General features: G+C 44.0%; 1 protein-coding gene across 3 annotated transcripts in view; it reads right to left on the bottom strand.

Moving 5' to 3' along the window:
- The window catches only part of ESD (esterase D), a 51,313-nt gene that overhangs the window by 13,255 nt on the left and 14,355 nt on the right, over positions 1-23,703 (bottom strand). For all 3 annotated transcript variants that reach the window (XM_075850224.1, XM_075850226.1, XM_075850225.1), the window contains 2 exons: positions 11,520-11,608; positions 10,191-10,289 (listed from right to left, as the gene is read on the bottom strand). In XM_075850224.1, the coding sequence (XP_075706339.1) occupies positions 10,191-10,289; positions 11,520-11,608 (188 nt within the window). The remainder of the gene's footprint in view (positions 1-10,190; positions 10,290-11,519; positions 11,609-23,703) is intronic.

Genomic DNA, 23,703 nt, shown 5'->3' with positions numbered 1-23,703 from the left:
AATCTATCCTTAATTCAGCAGCCAGGCTCATCTTTATGACCAACCGCTACACCAACGCCTCTAACCTGTGCCAGTCACTGCACTGGTTGCCCCACCACTTCAGAATAAAATTCAAACTGATTACTCTCACCCACAAAGCTCTCCACAGTGCTGCACCTTCTTACATCTCCTCCCTCATCTCTGTCTACCACCCTACTCGGGCTCTACGTTCTGCCAACGACTTTAGATTAAAATCCTCCATAATCCGAACCTCCCACTCCCGTCTCCAAGATTTTTCTCGTACTGCACCAGTCCTCTGGAATGTGCTACCCCAGACAATCAGATTAATTCCCAATATCCACAGTTTTAAACGTGCCCTGAAAACACATCTTTTTAGACAGGCCGATAACATTTCCTAGTCTGACTCCTTTCCATGGCCCCCCTATTAGATTATTCATCGGAATAAGATTCCCTCACACTCCTTCTCTTCATGTCAGTCATACACGGATACTGGCTGGTGACCGGCTCATGCAGTTTAATGTCTACCACCGCATGTGTATAAAAATGGCTGGACCATTGTACAGAACAAACACTGTTATACTTTGTGTCTCCCTTATTTCCTCATAGATTGTAAGCTCTTGCGAGCAGGGTCCTCACTCCTCTGGTTTGAATTGTAAATTAACTTTGTCACTATGTAATGTCTGATATTGTCTGTTTCACGTTCTCTCTAAATTGTAAAGTGCTGCGTAATATGGTGGCGCTATATAAAGATTATTATTATTATTATTATTATTATTATTAATAAGCATCAGGGATTCAATAGCTCTATTAGGCCGGGTTCCCATGTACCGTAAACGCTGCAGAATTTCCACAACAAAATTGTGTGCGAAAATTTCGCAGCGTTTACAGTAGCAGCAAAGTGGGGCAGACTTAGTAAATCTCATGCCCACACTGCAGGGAAAAAAACCGCAGTCTAAAGGTTAAGAAATTGACCTGTGGTGCGGAATTTAATTGCTGCGCTTTCATTGATTTTCTGGGCTTTCCCATTTGAATTCAATGGCGATGCAAAACCCGCAACAGAAAGCCATGTGCTGCGACTTTTGCGGCATTTACGCAGCATTTTTCTCTGCGAAAGTCGCAACGCCGGAAAAAACACAAAAAACATACTTACCCAAAACGCCCTCCTTCGTGCACTCCGGCCTCCTGGGATGACGTTGTATCCCATGTGACCGCTGCAGCCAATCACAGGCTGCAGCCTCACATGGCCTGAAACGTCACCCAGGGAGGCCGGAGCGTACGTCAGAGGAGGGGGTAAGTATGTGCGCTTAATTATGCAGCGGAATTTCCGTCCAAAAAAAAATCGCACCACAATGTGTCCTGTGGGCATCAGGTCGGATACGCTGCGTGGTTTTTACGCAGCGTATACGTCCCGTGTGAACCCAGCCTTAGAGATCTCTCTTCCCCTGAATGCAAATAGCATTCAGTTATGTTCTTTACATCCCTGAATTACCACCCCCTCAGGCTCTGTACTAGACATAAAACAGTGTATATGTTTTGCCCAGAGTGTTTCTTTAACCCCTTCAGGACCAAGCTCATTTTGGCCTTCAGGACCAGACCCATTTTTTCAAATCTGACATATTTCACTTTATGTGGTAATAACTCCGGAACGCTTTTACCTATCAAAGCGATTCTGAGATTGTTTTCTCGTGACACATTGGACTTTATGATAGTGGAAAAATGTGGTCGATAAATTCAATATTTACCAGTGAAAAACACCAAAATTTGGTGAAAAATTGCAAAAATTAGCATTTTTCTAAATGTAAATGTATCTGCTTGTAAGACAGGCAGTTATACCACACAAAATTGTTGCTAATTAACATCCCCCATATCTCTACTTTAGATTGGCATCGTTTTTTGAACATCCTTTTATTTTTCTAGGACGTTACAAGGCTTAGAACTTTAGCAGCAATTTCTCACATTTTCAAGAAAATTTAAAAAGGCTATTTTTACAGGGGCCAGTTCAGTTGTGAAGCGGCTTTTAGGGCCTTATATATTAGAAACCGCCAAAAAGTCACCCCATTTTAAAATCTTCACCCCTCAAAGTATTCAAAACAGCATTTAGAAAGTTTCTTAACCCTTTAAACGTTTCACAGGAATTAAAGCAACGTAGAGGTGAAATTTTCAAATTTCATTTTTTTTTGCAGAAATTCATTTTTATTCTATTTTTTTTGTAACACAGAAGTTTTTTACCAGAGAAACGCAACTCAATATTTATTGCCCAGATTCTGCAGTTTTTAGAAATATCCCACATGTGGCCCTAGTGTGGTAATGGACTGAAGCACCGGCCTCAGAAGCAAAGGATTACGTGGATTTTGGGCCTCCTTTTTATTAGAAAATATTTTAGGCACCATGTCAGGTTTCAAGGGCTCTTTCGGTGCCAAAACAGTGGAAATCCACCAAAAGTGACCCCATTTTGGAAACTACACCCCTTGAGGAAATTATCTAGTGGTATAGTGAGCATTTTGACCCCACAGGTTTTTTGCAGAAATTATTGGAAGTAGGCCGTGAAAATAAAAATCGTCATTCTTTCAAAGATTATGTAGGTTTAGCTAATTTTTTCTAATTTCCACGAGGACTAAAGGAGAAAAAGCACCACAACATTTGTAAAGCAATTTCTCCCGAGTAAAACAATACCCAACATGTGGTTATAAACGGATGTTTGGACACACGGCGGAGCTTAGAAGGGAAAGAGCGCCATTTGGCTTTTGGAGCTCAAATTTAGCAGGAATGGTTTGCACAGGCCATGTCGCATTTGCAAAGCCCCTGAGGGGACAAAACAGTGAAAACGCCAAAAAAGTGACTCCATTGAGAAAACTACACCCCTTGAGGAATCCATCTAGGGGTGTAGTGAGCATTTTGCCCCCACAGGTGTTTCATAGATTTTATTAGAATTGGGCAGTGAAAATAAAAAAAATCCTTTTTCTTCAATAAGACGTAGCTTTAGCTCCAAATTTTTAATTTTCTCAACAAATAAAGGAACAAAAGAACCCCAACGCTTGTAAAGCAACTTCTATGGAGTACGGCAATACCCCACACGTGGTCGTAAAATGCTGTTTGGGCACACGGCAGGGCTCAGAAGGGAAGGAGCGCCATTTGCTTTTGGTGTACAGATTTTGCTGCATTTGGTTTCTGGTCGCTATGTTGCATTTGCAAAGTCCCTGTGGGACCAAAACAGTGGATCCCCCCCAGAAGTGACCCCATTTTGGAAACAACACCCTCAAGGTATTCACCTAGGGGTGTAGTGAGCATGTTAACCCCACAGGTGTTTTGCAGAAATTCGTGTGCACACGATGTGGGAGAATGAAAATGGGAATTTTTCCTTAGATACGCCAATATGTGGTGCCCGGCTTGTGCCACCATAACAAGACAACTCTCAATTATTATGCAGTGTTTCCCTGTTTTAGAATCACCCTACATGTGGCCCTAATCTTTTGCCTGGACATTCGACAGGGCTCAGGAGTGAAAGGGTACCATATAAAATTGAGGCCTAATTTGGCGACTTATAAAGTATTGGTTCACAATTGCAGAGGCTTTGATGTGAAATAATAAAAGAAACCCCTGAGAAGTGACCCCATTTTGGAAACTGCACCCCTCAAGGCATTTATTAAGAGGTGTAGTGAGCATTTTCACCCCACGTGTCTTTTCCATAAATGATTGCGCTGCGGAAGGTACAAATTAAAATGTTTCCCTAGATATGCCAATTCAGTGTCAAATATGTCATGACCAGCTTGTGCCACTTTTTTTTTTATATTCACCGTACGTTATAAACTACATGTTACCTTTATTCTGCGGATCAGTACGATTCCGGCGATACCAAACTTTTTTATAACTTTTTGCACAATAAAATTACTTTTGGAAAGAGAATGTATTTTTTCTGTCGCCAAGTTGTGAGAGCCATAACTTTTAAATTTTTTCATCGATGGAGCTGTGTGAGGGTTTGTTTTTTGCGAGACGAGGTATAGATTTTATCGGTACCATTTTTAGATACATGCGACTTTTTGATCACTTTTTATTTCAATTTTTGGAAGACAGTGACCAAAAAAACAGTAATTATGGCAGTGTTTTTGAGTTTTTTTTTTACGGCGTTCACTGCGCTGGATAAATAACATAATATTTTTATAGTTCAGGTCGTTACGGTCGCTGCGATACCAAATATGTATGGCTTTATTATTTTTTTCAATAATAAATGCCTTGATAAGGGAAAAAGGGCGATTGTGTTTTGTGTTATTATTTGAAACTTTTATTGTATGTTTTCCAGCTTTTATTTTTACTTTTTTTACACTTTTTTTTACACTTTTCTTTAGTCCCACTAGGGGACTTGAATGTCCAACTGTTTGTTTGATGTTCTAATACATTGCACTACCTATGTAGTGCAATGTATTGGAACTGTCAGTTGTTCACTGACAGCAAGCCGATCAGGCTCTGCCTCTGGGCGGGGCCTAATCAGCTTACGTAATGGCAGACAGGAGTCCATTGTTAGGGCTCCTGTTGCCATGGTAGCAGTCGCCAGCCTTGCCATCGCATAGAAGGCTGCCGATTTTCTATAAACCTCTAGGATGCAGCGATCACAATGGATCGCTGCATCGAAGGGGTTAATGCCAGGAATCGGAGCTAGCTCCGGTTCCTGGCGATAGATCGGGGTGTCCGCTGTAACATACAGCGGACACCCACTGCTGATGACGCCGGCTCAGCTTCTGAGCCGGAAGCTGAGCCGGCGCCATCTTGCCGATGTTACCGGAAGCCTACTGGGCCCCGCCGACGACGGGGCATAGGAGGATTCCGTTACAGGCTGATCGGGAGGTAAGCAGTAGCCCTCCGATCGCCTTTGCAGCCACCGGCAACCCAGCGATCACGTTGCTGGGGTGCCGGTGGCTATAAACTCCTCACATGCTGCGATCTCTATTGAACGCAGCATGTGAGGGGTTAATCGGTCGGATCGGAGGCTAGCTCCGGTCCTGGCCGATACCTTAGGGTGCCAGCTGTAACATACAGCTGTCACCCGGTGGTGATGTCGCTGGCTCAGCTCCTGAGCCAGCTTCATCTCCATGACGTACATTTACGTGAAAAGGCGGTAAGCCACCGATTTTAATGACGTTTATATACGTGATCCGGCGGGAAGGGGTTAAAGTGAGCTTACAGTTTTAGTGATCTTTTGAGGTTTTAGGCTAAGTTCCCACAGGTCGGATACGCTGCGTAAAAATCACGCAGAATATCCGACCTGGAACCCGCAGCACTTTTCGTCTGAAAAAAATCGCACCACATTGTGGATGAGGTTTTTCTGATGGAATTTCCGTTATGTAAAAAAGCGCTCATACTTACCCCCTCCCTCCTTTGACATCCGCTCCAGCCTCCTACGATGATGTGGCAGGCCATTTGACGCTGCAGCCTGTGATTGGCTGCAGCGGTCACATGGGATGCAACGTCATCTCAGGAGGCCGGACTGTAGGAAGGAGGAGGGCGTTCTGGGTAAGCATGATTTTTTTTTTTCGGAGTTGCGATTTGTGCGGCTGCGATTATGCCGCAAAAGTCACAACACTTGGCTTTCTGTTGCAGGTTTTGCATCCCCGTTGAAGTCAATGGGGAAAACCCACAACGAAAAATCAACTAAAACACAGCATCTATTGACATGCTGCAGAATTTAATTCCGCACCGCAGGTCAATTTATTAACGTTTTTTTCCGCAGTGTGGGCATGAGATTTTCTAAATCTCATCCACTTTGCTGCTACTGTAAATGCTGCGGAATTTCCGCACAGAATACCGTTCCAGAAATTCTGCAGCATTTACGCTACGTGGGAACCCGGCCTTACACAGCACATAAACCTCTGCCTGCCCCACCCATCAATTGACACAACAAAAAGGACCCTTTGACAATATGCCATAGGAATCAAAAGGAGCGTAGAGGTCCTTTTACACTGGCCAATTATTGTGTAAACAGGGCAGCGATCAGCAGATAAAGGAAAAACCGCTCGTTCATCTGCTGATGGTTTTAAATACTAAAAACATTATCGATAACGGCGGCACGTCTACCTGTAAACAGGGAGACGCGCTGCCAACATGATAATAATGTATCAGGAAGAGCGATCGGAATAACAAGCACTCGTCCCCATACATAACTCCGTGTGAAAGGAGCAAATGAGCGCCGATCAACGAGCGGTCTCTTGATCGGCGCTCGTTTACACAGCCAAGGTCGGGCCGTGTAAAAGTACCTTAATACTTATGTTTCTACCTAATTAGCGGAACAATATATTACAGTTTGAATATATATGATAATGCAATAGATGATATAATGAAATATTGTTCAATCATTCATTGTTTATTGCTGTGCTCATTTACACTAAGCGATTATTCGGATAACTCTGACCCGCTCAGAACTGAACAATAATTGCTTCACGGAATTCGGTTTTAGCGATGGTTCAGCCATGATGACCTTGCCATTTGATGCTGGTTCTAGAGCAGTTTGTGTATGAAATCTTCCACCATGCCATGTTTAATTTCCCTTTTGGGAAATCCTATGATACATGCATGGCCGGCCTTAGCTACATGAGACTGGTGCGGTGGCACAGGGCGCCAGCCACCACACTGTTAGCGGGCGTCAGCGGGTGTGCCTGCCGGGGCGCAGCGCCAACTGCACGGGACGCGAGCGGGTCAGATGCTACCCACTATCTGCACCGACCTCAATACTGGCTGCCCCACACCGCAGCCAATGTTCACTCTCCCTATCCTGCGTCCTGAATGACGAGACAAGCGTGATGATATCGTTCAGGACGCAAGACAGGGAGAAGACACCACGCAGACTATCTTCCTATCCGTTTCTGGGGCTGGTGGGGGCACAGAGGAAAAGTTTTTCTCCAGGGCGGCTCCAGCAGGACCAGTAACTGACTGTGGGCTTTGGTTGAATGGGGGTGTTGATGGGTGTCTAAATAGGGCAATAATGGCAAATTGCCCCTTTAGTATCCTTCTGTTCAGTGCCTCCTTGATGCCCATTTTCCCTTTATGGCCCCTTTACTGTTCTTCTGTGACAAAGGGTGGTAAAGGGGCAGTGAATAGCAAATGGGCATCAAGGGGAAACCAAACAGAAGGACATTAAAGGGGCAATAAGTGGCAAATGGGCACCATGGTGGCACTAAACTACACAAAAGTGTTAATAAATGACAAATGGGCACAGAATTGAGGCCAGTAATAGGCTACAGTGGTGATGTAATGTCGGCGTGATGTCACCGCTGCAGCCACCCCGTATACAAACAGAGAACAGAGGTGACAGGAGGCCCAAGCGCAGGAACGTCTGGGAAGAGAGAGGTAAGTATGGTCTGCTTTTTTATTTAAAGCTCTCCTCTTCTGCTGCAACATAAAAAGTTTAAACCCGGATAACCCACTTAACGCCATCAGTGTATGTATGGCAGATGTGCATTCAAACAATGTGGCGTGTGCTCAGTGGTGTTACATAGGACTGCAGGTAATATCTACCATGTTATCTGTACTCAGAGTTATCAGTGTGTGTGATCTGTGATGTTACGTAGGACTGCAGGTAAAATCGACTACATTATCGGTGTGGTGTTACGTAGGACCTCAGGTAGCATCTACTACATTATCTGTACTAAGATCACTGTTTATCTGTGGTGTTACATAGGACTGCAAGTAACATCTACTACGTTATCTGTACCCAGAGTTATCACTGTGTTATCTGTGGTGTTACATAGGACTGAAGGTAACATCTACTACATTATCTGTACCCAGAGTTATCACTGTGTTATCTGTGGTGTTACATAGGACTGCAGGTCACATCTACTACATGATCTGTACCCAGAGTTATCACTGTGTTATCTGTGGTGTTACATAGGACTGCAGATGACATCTACTACATTATCTGTACCCAGAGTTATCTGTGGTGTTACATAGGACTGCAGGTAACATCTACTGCATTATCTGTACCCAGAGTTATCACTGTGTTACCTGTGGTGTTACATAGGACTGCAGGTAACACTACTACATTATCTGTACCCAGAGTTATCACTGTTATCTGTGGTGTTACATAGGACTGCAGGTGACATCTACTACATTATCTGTACCCAGAGTTATCTGTGGTGTTACATAGGACTGCAGGTAACATCTACTGCATTATCTGTACCCAGAGTTATCACTGTGTTATCTGTGGTGTTACATAGGACTGCAGGTAACATCTACTACATTATCTGTACCCAGAGTTATCACTGTGTTATCTGTGGTGTTACATAGGACTGCAGGTAACTTCTATCTGTACTGTGTATATATGGGTTTGTATGTGTATATGTGTCCTTGTGCATGCATATACATATATATATATATATATATATATATATATATATATATATATACACACACAGTGAAGGAAATAAGTATTTGATCCCTTGCTGATTTTGTAAGTTTGCCCACTGTCAAAGACATGAACAGTCTAGAATTTTTAGGCTAGGTTAATTTTACCAGTGAGAGATAGATTATATAAAAAAATAAAATAAATGAAAATCAGTCTAAATTATATATATTTACTTGCATTGTGCACAGAGAAATAAGTATTTGATCCCCTACCAACTTTGATCTCCAAATCAACTTGGTGCCTGCATTAAAGACAGCTGTCTTACATGGTCACCTGTATAAAAGACTCCTGTCCACAGACTCAATTAATCAGTCTGACTCTAACCTCTACAACATGGGCAGGACCAAAGAGCTTTCTAAAGATGTCAGGGACAAGATCATAGACCTGCACAAGGCTGGAATGGGCTACAAAACCATAAGTAAGACGCTGGGTGAGGAGACAACTGTTGGTGCAATAGTAAGAAAATGGAAGACATACAAAATGACTGTCAATCGACATCGATCTGGGGCTCCATGCAAAATCTCACCTCGTGTGGTATCCTTGATCCTGAGGAAGGTGAGAGCTCTGCCGAAAACGACACGGGGGGAAATTGTTAATGATTTCAAGGCAGCTGGGACCACAGTCACCAAGAAAACCATTGGTAACACATTACGCCGTAATGGATTAAAATCCTGCAGTGCCCGCAAGGTCCCCCTGCTCAAGAAAGCACATGTACAGGCCCGTCTGAAGTTTGCAAATGAACATCTGGATGATTCTGAGAGTGATTGGGAGAAGGTGCTGTGGTCAGATGAGACTAAAATTGAGCTCTTTGGCATTAACTCAGCTCGCCGTGTTTGGAGGAAGAGAAATGCTGCCTATGACCCAAAGAACACCGTCCCCACTGTCAAGCATGGAGGTGGAAACATTATGTTTTGGGGGTGTTTCTCTGCTAAGGGCACAGGACTACTTCACCGCATCAATGGGAGAATGGATGGAGCCATGTACCGTCAAATCCTGAGTGACAACCTCCTTCCCTCCACCAGGACATTAAAAATGGCTCGTGGCTGGGTCTTCCAGCACGACAACGACCCGAAACATACAGCCAAGGCAACAAAGGAGTGGCTCAAAAAGAAGCACATTAAGGTCATGGAGTGGCCTAGCCAGTCTCCAGACCTTAATCCCATCGAAAACTTATGGAGGGAGCTGAAGATCCGAGTTGCCAAGCGACAGCCTCAAAATCTTAATGATTTACAGATGATCTGCAAAGAGGAGTGGGCCAAAATTCCATATAACATGTGTGCAAACCTCATCATCAACTACAAAAAACGTCTGACTGCTGTGCTTGCCAACAAGGGTTTTGCTACCAAGTATTAAGTCTTGTTTGCCAAAGGGATCAAATACTTATTTCTCTGTGCACAATGCAAATAAATATATATAATTTTGACTATGTGATTTTCTTTTTTTTTATATAATCTATCTCTCACTGGTAAAATTAACCTATCCTAAAAATTCTAGACTGTTCATGACTTTGACAGTGGGCAAACCTACAAAATCAGCAAGGGATCAAATACTTATTTCCTTCACTGTATATATGTGTGTGGTTAATTTTTGGTTGTGGAGGACAGCAATAGAGAATCCCGCACAGGGTACCTGTCAACCTAATCTATATAGCGTTAACAAATACATAGCATGTCATAGCTAAGCAGACGCACCTTGATCAAGTTTGTGACCAAACTTTCCTAAAATGTGAATTAATCTAAAAAACAACAGCATATAACGTATACAAAATTTTACATGTAGTGAACCAAATGACAATACTTACGAGGACTTGTGTCAGGCGCTACTAGAATGATCCCAAGCTCTGAGGCAGCCTGGTGGTAGGCAGCCTTGGTGATAAAATTTTGCTCAGTGCATGTCAGGCCTGCAAAATGAAAATACATCTAATGTATCACAAGAGTTAAGTCAATTTCTTGATATTCCACAGAGACGGTCGTATAGTTAAACCTTCAAATCTGTTATATATTAACCAAATCAAGTGCAAGCTGGATTCCTGTTCAAAGTTACCCAGAAGAACTACCTAGTAAAACTCATCTCATAGGTAAACCCCTCAAACATTCTCCAATAGAAACTGTACAGCAAGTAACCAGATCATAGTTGTCACTGTGTCTTTATTGCTGTGTGACGCTTGTATTACAGTTTCTTTATTATACTCTATTTTTGAAAATGTAAAAATACAGCATTTAAAACATAAAATAAATTTAAGCAGAACTTTTAATAACAATACTTCAATGTATGACACACCCGCCTGTATGGACAATCCGCTATACCTGTGTAAGCAATGAAGGAGACTTGGCACTCGCGGCGGCCCCTTCATTGCGCAGATAGGAGGAGTTTGGAGGTTGGACCTCCACCGATCAAAATTCCCAGAGAACTCCTTTAAAGAAACACTCCAGGAAAAACCAGATACTGCTGTATGAAAGTGTATTTATGTCAGTATTTTGCATCAGTATTTGGAAGCGAAAACCAGGAGTGGGCCCGAAAAACGGAAGAGGCGTAAATGTTTCCATTATACTTTTTCTCTGGATTTCGGCTTACAAATACTGATGCAAAATACTGGTCAAAATACGCAAGTGTGAACAAGGCTTCAGAGAACCCCAGAGATCGACGATATTCCCAGTACAGGGTCTGCTGGGCCTAACACAGTATCAGTTTTTCCTGGAGTGTCCCTTAACAGCCTAATAAATACAATGATGTGACAAAATTTCTGCCAAGTCCTAATCCAAATAAACAGTTCAGTAGACGGTTTTCTGACAGAAGCCTTTAAAAGTGGTATGAGAGTACTAAAAAGTTGACTGTCTTTTTTTCCCCAGAAACAGCGCCACTCTTGTAATGGGCTGTGTCTGGTATTGCAGCACAGCCCATGTAAAAGAGTGGCACTGCTTCTGGGGGAGAAAAAACAAAATCAGAGCTTTTTTTTCTACTCTCATACAAGTTCTTGAGGAAAGGGAAATAAAACGTCATCCCAGGAGGCCAGGATGCACTCAGAGCAGAGGACTATGGCCGGGGGTAAATACAAGTTTTTTTTTATTCATTTTAATCTGAACAGTCAGCAGACTAAAAAAAAAGCAAGAACAGTTAGGCACCCACGCACCTGATAACCAGTACAGCACTGGACACTTGCCACTTTCAGCTTTAGGTGGTAGATAGATTCCAAATTTCATCTTACACTTCAGTTCCGTGCTGTAAAAATGTAATAAAACAGTCACACAAAGGTGAGAAAAAACTACAAGACATTAAAAAAATAAACCTACACTGTTTTTACTGTGCTTTTATGTGAAATGAAGTCTCTTTTGAGCGGTTAGTTATCAATGTAATTTCAAGAAACTGGGTATACACAGTGTGAAATATCACAAACCATACACAACACTCTGGAGGAGCATGAACATCACAAACCATACACAACACTCTGGAGGAGCATGAACATCACAAACCATACACAACACTCTGGAGGAGCATGAACATCACAAACCATACACAACACTCTGGAGGAGCATGAACATCACAAATAATACACAACACTCTGGAGGAGCATGAACGTCACAAACCATACACAACACTCTGGAGGAGCATGAACATCACAAACCATACACAACACTCTGGAGGAGCATGAACATCACAAACCATAAACAACACTCTGGAGGAGCATGAACATCACAAACCATACACAACACTCTGGAGGAGCATGAACATCACAGACCATACACAACACTCTGGAGGAGCATGAACATCACAAACCATACACAACACTCTGGAGGAGCATGAACATCACAAACCATACACAACACTCTGGAGGAGCATGAACATCACAAACCATACACAACACTCTGGAGGAGCATGAACATCACAAACCATACACAACACTCTGGAGGAGCATGAACGTCACAAACCACACACAACACTCTGGAGGAGCATGAACATCACAAACCATACACAAGACTCTGGAGGAGCATGAACATCACAAACCATAAACAACACTCTGGAGGAGCATGAACATCACAAACCATACACAACACTCTGGAGGAGCATGAACATCACAAACCATAAACAACACTCTGGAGGAGCATGAACATCACAAACCATACACAACACTCTGGAGGAGCATGAACATCACAAACCATACACAACACTCTGGAGGAGCATGAACATCACAAACCATACACAACACTCTGGAGGAGCATGAACATCACAAACCATACACAACACTCTGGAGGAGCATGAACATCACAAACCATACACAAGACTCTGGAGGAGCATGAACATCACAAACCATAAACAACACTCTGGAGGAGCATGAACATCACAAACCATACACAACACTCTGGAGGAGCATGAACGTCACAAACCATACACAACACTCTGGAGGAGCATGAACATCACAAATAATACACAACACTCTGGAGGAGCATGAACGTCACAAACCATACACAACACTCTGGAGGAGCATGAACATCACAAACCATACACAACACTCTGGAGGAGCATGAACATCACAAACCATAAACAACACTCTGGAGGAGCATGAACATCACAAACCATACACAACACTCTGGAGGAGCATGAACATCACAGACCATACACAACACTCTGGAGGAGCATGAACATCACAAACCATACACAACACTCTGGAGGAGCATGAACATCACAAACCATACACAACACTCTGGAGGAGCATGAACATCACAAACCATACACAACACTCTGGAGGAGCATGAACATCACAAACCATACACAACACTCTGGAGGAGCATGAACATCACAAATAATACACAACACTCTGGAGGAGCATGAACGTCACAAACCATACACAACACTCTGGAGGAGCATGAACATCACAAACCATACACAACACTCTGGAGGAGCATGAACATCACAAACCATAAACAACACTCTGGAGGAGCATGAACATCACAAACCATACACAACACTCTGGAGGAGCATGAACATCACAGACCATACACAACACTCTGGAGGAGCATGAACATCACAAACCATACACAACACTCTGGAGGAGCATGAACATCACAAACCATACACAACACTCTGGAGGAGCATGAACATCACAAACCATACACAACACTCTGGAGGAGCATGAACATCACAAACCATACACAACACTCTGGAGGAGCATGAACGTCACAAACCACACACAACACTCTGGAGGAGCATGAACATCACAAACCATACACAAGACTCTGGAGGAGCATGAACATCACAAACCATAAACAACACTCTGGAGGAGCATGAACATCACAAACCATACACAACACTCTGGAGGAGCATGAACATCACAAACCATAAACAACACTCTGGAGGAGCATGAACATCACAAACCATACACAACACTCTGGAGGAGCATGAACATCACAAACCATACACAACACTCTGGAGGAGCATGAACATCACAAACCATACACAACACTCTGGAGGAGCATGAACATCACAAACCATACACAACACTCTGGAGGAGCATGAACATCACAAACCATACACAAGACTCTGGAGGAGCATGAACATCACAAACCATAAACAACACTCTGGAGGAGCATGAACATCACAAACCATACACAACACTCTGGAGGAGCATGAACGTCACAAACCATACACAACACTCTGGAGGAGCATGAACATCACAAACCATACACAATCTTTTTTTGTGAGATTCCGGCAAGTGAAACCAAATCTCGTTTAGCTCCGTGATCACGCGAGATTTGGTTTCACTTGCCGGAATCTCACAAAAAAAAGAGTCAGAAGTGTCAGGATTCTGAGTACACATGACCTCCAGGCTGGATTTCATGTGTACTCATTATCAGGACACTGTAGTAATGTTAGGGCTTGTGTATGAGGTTGCACATAGCGATATATCTATATCGCTAGTGCAGTGTAAATGAATGGAGAGGAGTGCATGATGCCGATTGGTCAGCGTCATGCACTCCTCTGTACAACGCCCACTTGGTCGAAAGTAAAAGTACGCCCACTTGGGCATTAAGAAAGCTCATTAGCATAAACCAAAATCGCTCCTAACGTTGTGAAAAAAGATCGTTTTTTAAAATAAAAAGCATTACTGTCACCTACATTACAGCGCCCATCTCCTTATATAGGAGACAGGGCACTTATGTGGTGACAGAGTCTCTTTAATGTAAGTGGTTTATCCTCCACCGACTTGCCTTCCTCCTACAGTGCATCCTGGTGCCATCTCCTCCCCAAATAGGCAATGAAAAAGTACCCGGCTGTTCACATGTGTAAAAGAAAACCGTGATTCTTCATACCAGGTCCAGTTCTGATGCTCACATGCCATTTGTAGGCAGTTTGGTGGTGAATAGGCTTCATCCTGAACACTCAGACCAGTCTGCTTTTCCGCAGCCCTAAACATAGAAATGTGCGATGCACTACAAGTTCCGGCACCTTTCTATCGTAGCCAGCAGTAACTTTTTCAGCACTTTGTGCTAGTGTAGTTCTTCTGTGGGATTTTACTATGTTATTCACATCAATAGGTTTGGGAGTCCATGACCCTGTCACGGTTGTCCTTCCTTGGTCCACTTTTGGTGAGGACTAAGCACTGCCGTTTTGTAGATGCTGTGACCCTGCTGTCAAGCCATCACAAAGTCGTTTAGATCCTTACGCTTGCCCATTTTTTCTTCTGGTTCCCAACTCAACAAGTCTAAGAACTGACTGTTCACTTGCTGCCTAATATATCCCACCTCTTGACAGGCGCCATTGTTACAAAATAATCAATGTCATTTTCTTCACCTGTCAGTGGTTTTAATGTTATGGCTGAACGGTGTATAATTTTACTCGTGATAAAACCTTCACAAATTCTTATCCACAATACTCCAGTATGGATCCCACAAAGCTTCTTAGCAAACATTAGAAAATAAGTTTTGGAAGTGATATGGGCCAGAACCACACCTTTATTATCCAGGTATTAGGACGACATCCGACATATCACCAAAAAAGTTCACTAGCCTGGTGGTGGATAGGGTGGATAGAAACCAGCACAGTTCTTACTGCACCACCCCAATTCGAAACCTACCTGAAGTCCTTACTTCTACACCTTGTGAACGCTGTGGTGTTGCTTCTTCCGAACATTTATCTATATTACTTGACTGTTGGCTAATATTTGCATGATTGTGGCTTGTCCCATCATAGACAACCTAGCCACAAAAACAGCATTCCTATGGTACTCAAATATGATGGGAGAGATCCCCTTCCTTGGGTGCCTCTGACAAAACCCATGGATATACTGCTTAGAGCCTGTAAAATGACACTTTTCTTTGTTAACACTAGAATTCCTGGATGTCACCATAAACCCATCATTGATTAACCTTCATTTCCCTCATCTAAAAAGCTTGCTTGGTTCTGGATTCTGGATCTTGTGCCATGACAGGACACTTTGAATAACTAGCTGTATATAATAACTTAACAAGCTGACATAAGAGTACACCTATCATATATTTACAGGACATTTTATTATATGGGAAAATGTTACTGAAAAGGAAAGGCAAGTGTTAAAATCATAGGTGCTCCATTACGTCACAGAAACTGAACATCTGTTATTACCCTCATTGACTGGATGAAATCATAGAAATAAGGAGATGAAGGTAGAAAGGCCTGTAATGATATATTTGTGGACTGCTGTGTGGGCTATCTACTGGTGAAGCGGAGTGACTCAGGAGTATTTTACTGCCGATGTACACAACATACTGCACCAAATTATGTAGGCGATTTTATCAGTACTTATCTATTCAAAGCTGAAAGGGCTTTTAAAACAAAAAAAAAAAAGCTTAGTATAAGAGAAATCAAAAGAAATATGCCTGTTTGACACCCCTTCAATTACGTGATAGCAAATATTTGTTACCGTTACATCAGGAGTCTATTCACTTTTGCTGCTTTTAGTTATAAATACAGGTATTAGCACTGAATACTTGGAAATAATGGAATATGAATTGACAAAAAAGATTTTGTTCTTGTTCAGCTGAGAAATCCAAGCGAATATTTGTTTTTTCTTGATAAAAAAAAAACTGGCGTAACAACCATCTATTGCATCGAAAGAGCACAGCAAGGAGCCGTTACATCTACTTCCACATACTATACTTGTAGTACTAAGCAAGATAACGAATTCATAAGAATTAGCAAATGTGGACCCCTAATCTGGATGAACCAGGTACTATTTCCTCAGCTGTTTGTGTGAACAGTAAATTGTTATCATTGCCACATTACAGATACAGTGGAGTTACGACCCGGTCACCAGTCACTACTTCTTCAAGCTCACATTACACTTACCCCTCCCAAAATTCACTCTCCCACTGCATAGACTGCCTGCTTGAACCAGTACTGATGCTGCTGGGATCACAGCACCTTGTCAATCCCTGTTTGGGTCAGATATTAACAGGTTCCCGACCGCTGGCCGTATCTCTGAAGTCCGCCGTATAGACTATTTACGGCGGCACTTCAGAGACTGTGCACGCGCGATCGCGTGCACACAGCTCTATGCCCTGGCTGTTGCTAACAGCCATGGGCACTGGGCAGAATGTTAGGGGCCAATCTTTTGGCCCCTGAACATGTGATCGCTGTGACAACTAATCACAGCGATCACATGCATTTCTGCATAAAAAACAGTGTGCACGCGATCGCGTGCACACAGCCCTGTGCCCACGCTGTTACCAACAGCTCTGGGCACTGGGCAGAGTATCAGGGACCAATCTGATGGTCCCTGAACATGTGGTCGCTGTGAAAACCTATCACAGCGACCACATTTGTTTTATTTTGACTTTTCTGGCAGTAAATCTCCTGCCTCTTTTCTTCTCCTCAAACATTGTTTCAGTTTGAGGAGAAGAAAAGACTCGGGAGAATTGCTGCCAGAAGAATACAGTGAAAAAAAATACAGTTACACTCATAAAACATTCTCTGTATAGATAGATTTCTATCTATCTATACAATCTATCTATCCATCTATCTTTTTTTCTATATATCTACCTTTCTTTCTTTTATTCTATTAGAATAGGCAGGTAGGGAGTATATAATTATATATATATCCACATATATATAATATATATAGCAATAGCGGTTTATTTTTTTGTTAGCGGTAGTGTAGATATATATATATAGCAGTTAGTTTGTGTGTTTTATAAAAATAAAAAAAAATAAAAAAATTTGTTTAGTTAGTGTTAGTTACGTTATAGCGAGGAAGTTGTTTAGCGCCGAGGAGGCATACGCCATGCTGTGGTCTGAGGCGGAGACCGCATCAGAGATGGCGTCCGAGATGGAACCTGTTTTAGGTAGTGACGATGACAGCGTCACTTCAGGTTCATCTTCAGGGGACGTTGTCCCTGATGCAGTTGAAACTGCAGAACATGAAAGCGCAGGGCCAAGTAGCGCTGTAGCACGGGACAGCCTGATCCCTCCAGTCCAGGCTCTTGTATGGGCACCTGCCCCATCTTTTGGGCCTAGAATCCACGGATTTACTGCCACTCCTGGCATAACCGTGGACAATATAAATTTTGTCCAAATGGATTACTTCCATTTATTTATAACGGACGACATCCTAAATCAAATTGTCCACGAAACAAATTTATATGCCACTCAATATATAAGGCAGAAACCTTCATCCACCCATGCCAGAGATTGGACGCCCACCAATTTGCAGGAATGAAAAAAATTTTTGGGGCTCACCCTAAATATGGGTATTGTCAAAAAGCCCTCCATTAGGTCTTACTGGTCAACAAGACCCGCCCAAGCCACCCCAGTATATTCTGCAGTAATGCCCAGGTCTCGTTATGAGACAATAATGAGGTTCCTCCACTTCAATGACAACGCACAGGCCCCCCCAAGTACCGATGCAAACCGGGATCGGTTGTTCAAAATAAGACCGCTAATAAATTCCCTGAATAATTTATTTCTGCAACTCTACACCCCTGAGCAGAATGTAAGTGTGGACGAATCCCTCCTCAACTTTCATGGCAGACTTAGCTTTCGCCAATATCTACCTTCAAAAAGGGCAAGATATGGCGTTAAGCTCTACAAATTGTGTGAAAGCGGGTCAGGATATACCACCGCCTTCAGAATTTATGAAGGGCGGGACCGCACAATAAATGTTCCTGGATGCCCCCCTGATCTTTCCACCAGCAGTAAGATCGTGTGGGAGATAATGCAGCCCCTGCTTCACAAGGGGTACCACCTGTACTGTGATAATTTTTATTCCAGTGTGCCCATGTTTAGGCATTTGCATGCTGCAAGGACTGGGGCATGTGGTACCATGCGCAAAAACAGAATTGGTTTTCCACAGCAATTAGTGGGGAAGCGCATGGTAAAGGGGGACTCCTGTGCTTATGCATCTGAAGAATTGCTGGCGGTCAAGTTCAGGGATCGCAAAGATGTGTATGTGCTAAGCACGATTCATACCGCAGGAACAGTGGCAGTGAGGGAAAGAGGGGCAACATCGGACAAGCACAAACCAGTGAGAGTGTCCGAATATAACAAGTACATGGGGGGGTGGATTTAAGCGACCAGGTTTTACAGCCCTATTTAGTAAAACGCAAAACTAAAACCTGGTACAAAAAAGTGGCCATTTATTTGTTACAGGTGGCCATCCACAACTCATTTGTGCTCTACAAAAAAAAACAGAGGCAGAGACACATACCTGGATTTCCAGGAAAAAATTATTGAAGGCCTCATTTTTGATGTTCAGGACACCCGAGAATGCCCCCAGTCTGAGGATGTCACGCGACTGACTGAAAGACACTTCATCAGTCGGATTCCCCCAACACCAACCAGAAGCAACCCCCAGAAAAAGTGCCGCATCTGCAGAAAAGACGGGCACCGCAAAGATTCCCGATATTTCTGTCCCTCATGTCCCTCGCAACCAGGCCTGTGCATTGAGCCATGTTTTAAAAAATACCACACTGTTCTGCATTATTAGATTTTAGTTAATTCGTTGAAAATATATTTGCCCTACATTACGTTTTTATTTTTCCCCTGATTTTACTCCAAGGGTGAGGGAGGGAATGGGTGGGGGTGGATGTCATGTTTGCATATTCTCTAAAGTTCATCTGCTGGAGAGCCCCATTTGCATAAACCTGCAATTTCTTATTTTAGAAAACACAAAAAAAAAATTCCCGTTATACCCCTAGATGAATATTTTGGGATTTCTGCTGCAAGAGCAGATATTTTGGAAGTGTTCTAGAAACTCTGTTGAGTTTTGTAAAACCAGCTTTGAAAAAAAGCGATTTGTGAAATAAGCTTCTTCTATCGTCCGCCCTCCTACTTCTCTATTTGATAAATAAGACACACATACTTGGTATCCCCATGCTCAGGAGAAGTGGAAGAATGTGAAAGGAGATTAATTTTGGCCGTGGTCTATGCCGTGTGTGAAAAATGCTGGTATAAACTGACGCATTTGCTAAAAAATTGCTAATTTTATTTTGATCCATCTTATTCAAGAAACTTTCAGAAGAAAACTGGACTGTCTAAAAATATGATAAACCCCTTGAAGGAAACCTTGTGGGGTCTACTTGTGTGAATGAAGTCATTTATGGGGTGATTCTAATGTTTCAGCAGCATTACGCCCCCAAGAAAACAGTATGCTGCTATAAAATCAAATGCAAAATTCCTGGACCAAAAAGCCTCCTTTTATGCCAAGCCCTGGCACATGCCCGCACAGTGAATAAGGCACACATATTTGGTATCCCCATGCACGGGAGAAGTGGAAGAATGGGAAAGGAGATGAATTTTGTCCGTGGTCCATACCGTGTGTGAAAAATGCTATCATAAACTGACGCAATTGCTAAATTCTTGCATTTTTTTCCAATTTTGCCCACTTTAGAGAAAAAAATAAAAATTATATATACTGACAAATGCCACTAAAACAAAGCCCTATCTGTCCTTTAAAAAGAGTGTAAAATTCAAAGATGAACTTTATTCACCTGCAGAGTTATAGTCATCTAAAGAAGCGCATAGCAAAATTGTCAAATTTGCTCTGGTCATTTAGCTGTAAAACAGCCTAGTCCTTAACCGGTTAAAGTTATTTTTTAGCTTTATCTCGTTCTCTCTCCCAGCAGGGAGAAAGTAATAGGCTACAATAATTCAAGCTTCCTCATATTCTGCCCTGCCACCTGGCACATTGTGAAAAATGTCAGCGCCTTCATGCAATTTTGCATCAAAGCGTAAAGTTTTTGTGAAAAAAAAAAAAAAAAAAGCATAAACATTCATATTTGTGACTAAAAGTCTGATAAAAGTCTCATACATGCTACTTATGCCTATGTCTTCATGCCCATTGTAAAGTCTATGGCTGGGGGCCATCGTTCAGACTTACCCCCTGACGGCCCCGGCCATGGACATCTGTCTTCGCGGCGTCAGCTCCCTCCAGGGAGACACCGGCACTCACTTCCGGGTCCTCGGACTGTTCCCCGCAGGGTGCGCGCGCCCGCGCGTGCACGGCCTTAAAGGGCCAGTACGCGTCCAGAGTCTATAGTTCGTATAGGTACCTGTGGCAGCTCGGACAGTAGCAAGGCAGGCTAGGCAGGAACTTGGCAGCAGGTGAACATAAGGCGTGGAGAAGCAGGACAGGCGTGGTATACAGCACAGCACGGCACTAGATCAGGATACAGGAACACTGGGAGCAGGAAACACTAGGAGGCCATATGCAAGACAGACTAGGAATACACAACAAAGCTCAGGCAAAGAACTAGGGGGCTGGACCCCTCTTATAGTCCAAAGTACTCAAGGGTCATGAACGAGGATCCGGCTGTGGTGAGTAGACGCGAGCGCTGGCTTCTCCTGAGGAGGAGGCTGGGGCCAGCGCTTGCCGACTCGTGGCTGCGGCTGTCAGGGGGAGAACGGGACCGACAGCCCACAGCCACGGACATTACACTAAGTTTGTCTTGCAAATGGTCTCCCAGTGTTTTCTAGTTCCCAGTGTTACCCAGTGTTACCCGTTACTGCTGCCTGTACCCTGTACCCTGTATCCCGTGCTATCGTATCTACAGTGAAAGTCAAGTCGTGTCTTCCACCGCATCCACGCTGCCACCTGCTGAGAAAGTCAAGTCATGTCTTCCGCTGCATCCATGGTGCCACCTGCTGTGAAAGTCAAGTCGTGCCTCCGCTACTGTCTACATTGCCTCAGGTAACCGTTCCGAACTATAGACATTGTTTTGTACCTTGCTGGCCAGCAGCTACCCCGCTACACGCCGTGACAGTACGCTCAGGCCATGGACCCCGCTGACCAAGTCAAGGGCCTGTCATCCTTCCAAGCCATGCAGGCAGACCTGCAGGATCTGCAAGCACGACAGGATCAACTCTTTGTGGCAGTAGACTCTGTGGCACAGCAGCTAGGGGTGCTAGCGACTTCCTTCACCGCTCCTATTCAAGCTCCTCCGATTGACCCTCCTGCTACACCCCCAGGCAGTCCCAGTTCGGACCCTCGGTTCTCGCTGCCATTGCCACCTCGGTTCCATGGAGACGCAAGTTCGTGCAGGGGGTTTCTGAATCAATGCCAAAGCCACTTCACTCTGCACGCTCGAGCATTTCCTTCGGACGGAGCCAGGATCGCCTTCATTATATCTCTACTTGCCGGCAAGGCCCTGGCATGGGCGAATCCAATCTGGGAACGACAGGGATCCAAGACCCGAGACTGCCAGGGGTTCGTGCGGTTGTTCCATTCTGTATTTGAGGAGCCTGGACGAGTCTCATCGGCAGCCACTGCTACCTTTAACCTACGTCAGGAGGACGCCTCCGTGGGCGGATACACCATCCAGTTCCGGACTCTGGCAGGAGAATTGTCCTGGAACAATGAGGCCATGGTAGCATCCTTCTGGCATAGCCTATCGCCCGAGATCAAGGACGAACTGGCTGCTCGAGATCTCCCAGCCGCGTTGGACGACCTGATTCTACTGGCTACCCGTGTGGACATAAGTCTCAGGGAGAGATCTCAAGAGATTCTACAGGAGAGATGGCTTCCTAGACTGGCGCCCAACTTCCAGCAACCCCTCTTGCCTTGTTCTTTTGCTGCACCAGAGATTCCGATGCAGGTGAATTGGCTTAAACTGTCCGTTCAAGAAAAACAGCGCAGGCGCACCTCTTGACTCTGCCTATATTGCTGGCGATGTCGTGCGTCTGTGTTCCCAGAGGCCAAAGAAACCCCAATGCCTGGGATTGGCTGGAGAGACAACCCTGGGCGCTACGGCGTTTAATAGAGAACTCTCCAAACTGTTTATTCCTGTGACCATCATCGCTGGCGAGAGACCTCATCCAGTCTCTGCCTACCTGGACTCTGGCTCCGCAGCCAATTTCATCTGCCAAGACCTTGTGGATCTTCTTCAATTGCCCACTGTTTCGCTGGAGAGACCATTGATTGTTGCCTCGGTAGATGGACTGCCTTTGCCTGACCCAGTATTGTCTGTGACCAAGCCATTAGGACTTCAAGTGGGAGCTCCTCATTCTAAGCTCATCTCCCTGTATGTCCTGTCCAAGGTCGTCAACCTCGTGCTGCTGGGTTTGCCTTGGCTCCGTCTACACGCCCCAGTCCTGGATTGGAACTCCGGAGAGGTTCTCCAGTGGGGCCCCAAGTGTATCGACCGCTGTCTGGTGCATGTCCATCCCTCCCAGCCTTCTCCGCATCAGTCATTGGCAGGGTTGCCTCCTTGTTACGCCCAGTTCGCTGATGTCTTCAACAAAAAGGAAGCAGAGGCATTGCCACTACATCTAGCATACGATTGCCCTATCGACTTTGTTCCTTATTCGTCTCCCCCTCGCAGTAGAGTATACCCTCTCTCCTTGCCAGAGACCCAGTCTATGTCAGCCTACATTAAGGAGAATCTGGAGAGGGGCTTCATACAAAAGTCTTCATCCCCGGCTGGAGCTGAGTTTTTCTTTGTCAAAAAGAAGCATGGATCCCTTCGACCCTGCATTGACTACCGAGGTCTCAACCAGATCACGGTGAAGAACAGGTACCCATTGCTGTTGATTTTGGAACTCTTTGATCGCATATGGGGGGGGGGGGGAATTTTTCCAAGCTAGACCTGCGGGGGCCTTACAATCTAATCCGGATCTGTCAGGGTGACGACTTGAGGACTGCATTTAACACACGTGATTAACACTACAAATATTTGGTCATGCCCTTCGGCCTGTGTAACGCCCCCGCAGTATTTCAAGAATTTGTCAATTACATTTTTCGTGATCTCCTCTATGTCTGTGTTGTGGTGTATCTCGATGACATCTTGATTTTTTCCCCAGATCTTGTGACTCATCAAGGTCATGTCCGCCAGGTGTTGCTTCGATTAAGG

The sequence above is a fragment of the Rhinoderma darwinii genome, chromosome 2, assembly GCF_050947455.1.
Source record: "Rhinoderma darwinii isolate aRhiDar2 chromosome 2, aRhiDar2.hap1, whole genome shotgun sequence".
Lineage (NCBI taxonomy): Eukaryota > Metazoa > Chordata > Amphibia > Anura > Rhinodermatidae > Rhinoderma > Rhinoderma darwinii.
This window is presented reverse-complemented; position numbering and strand designations above follow the sequence as displayed.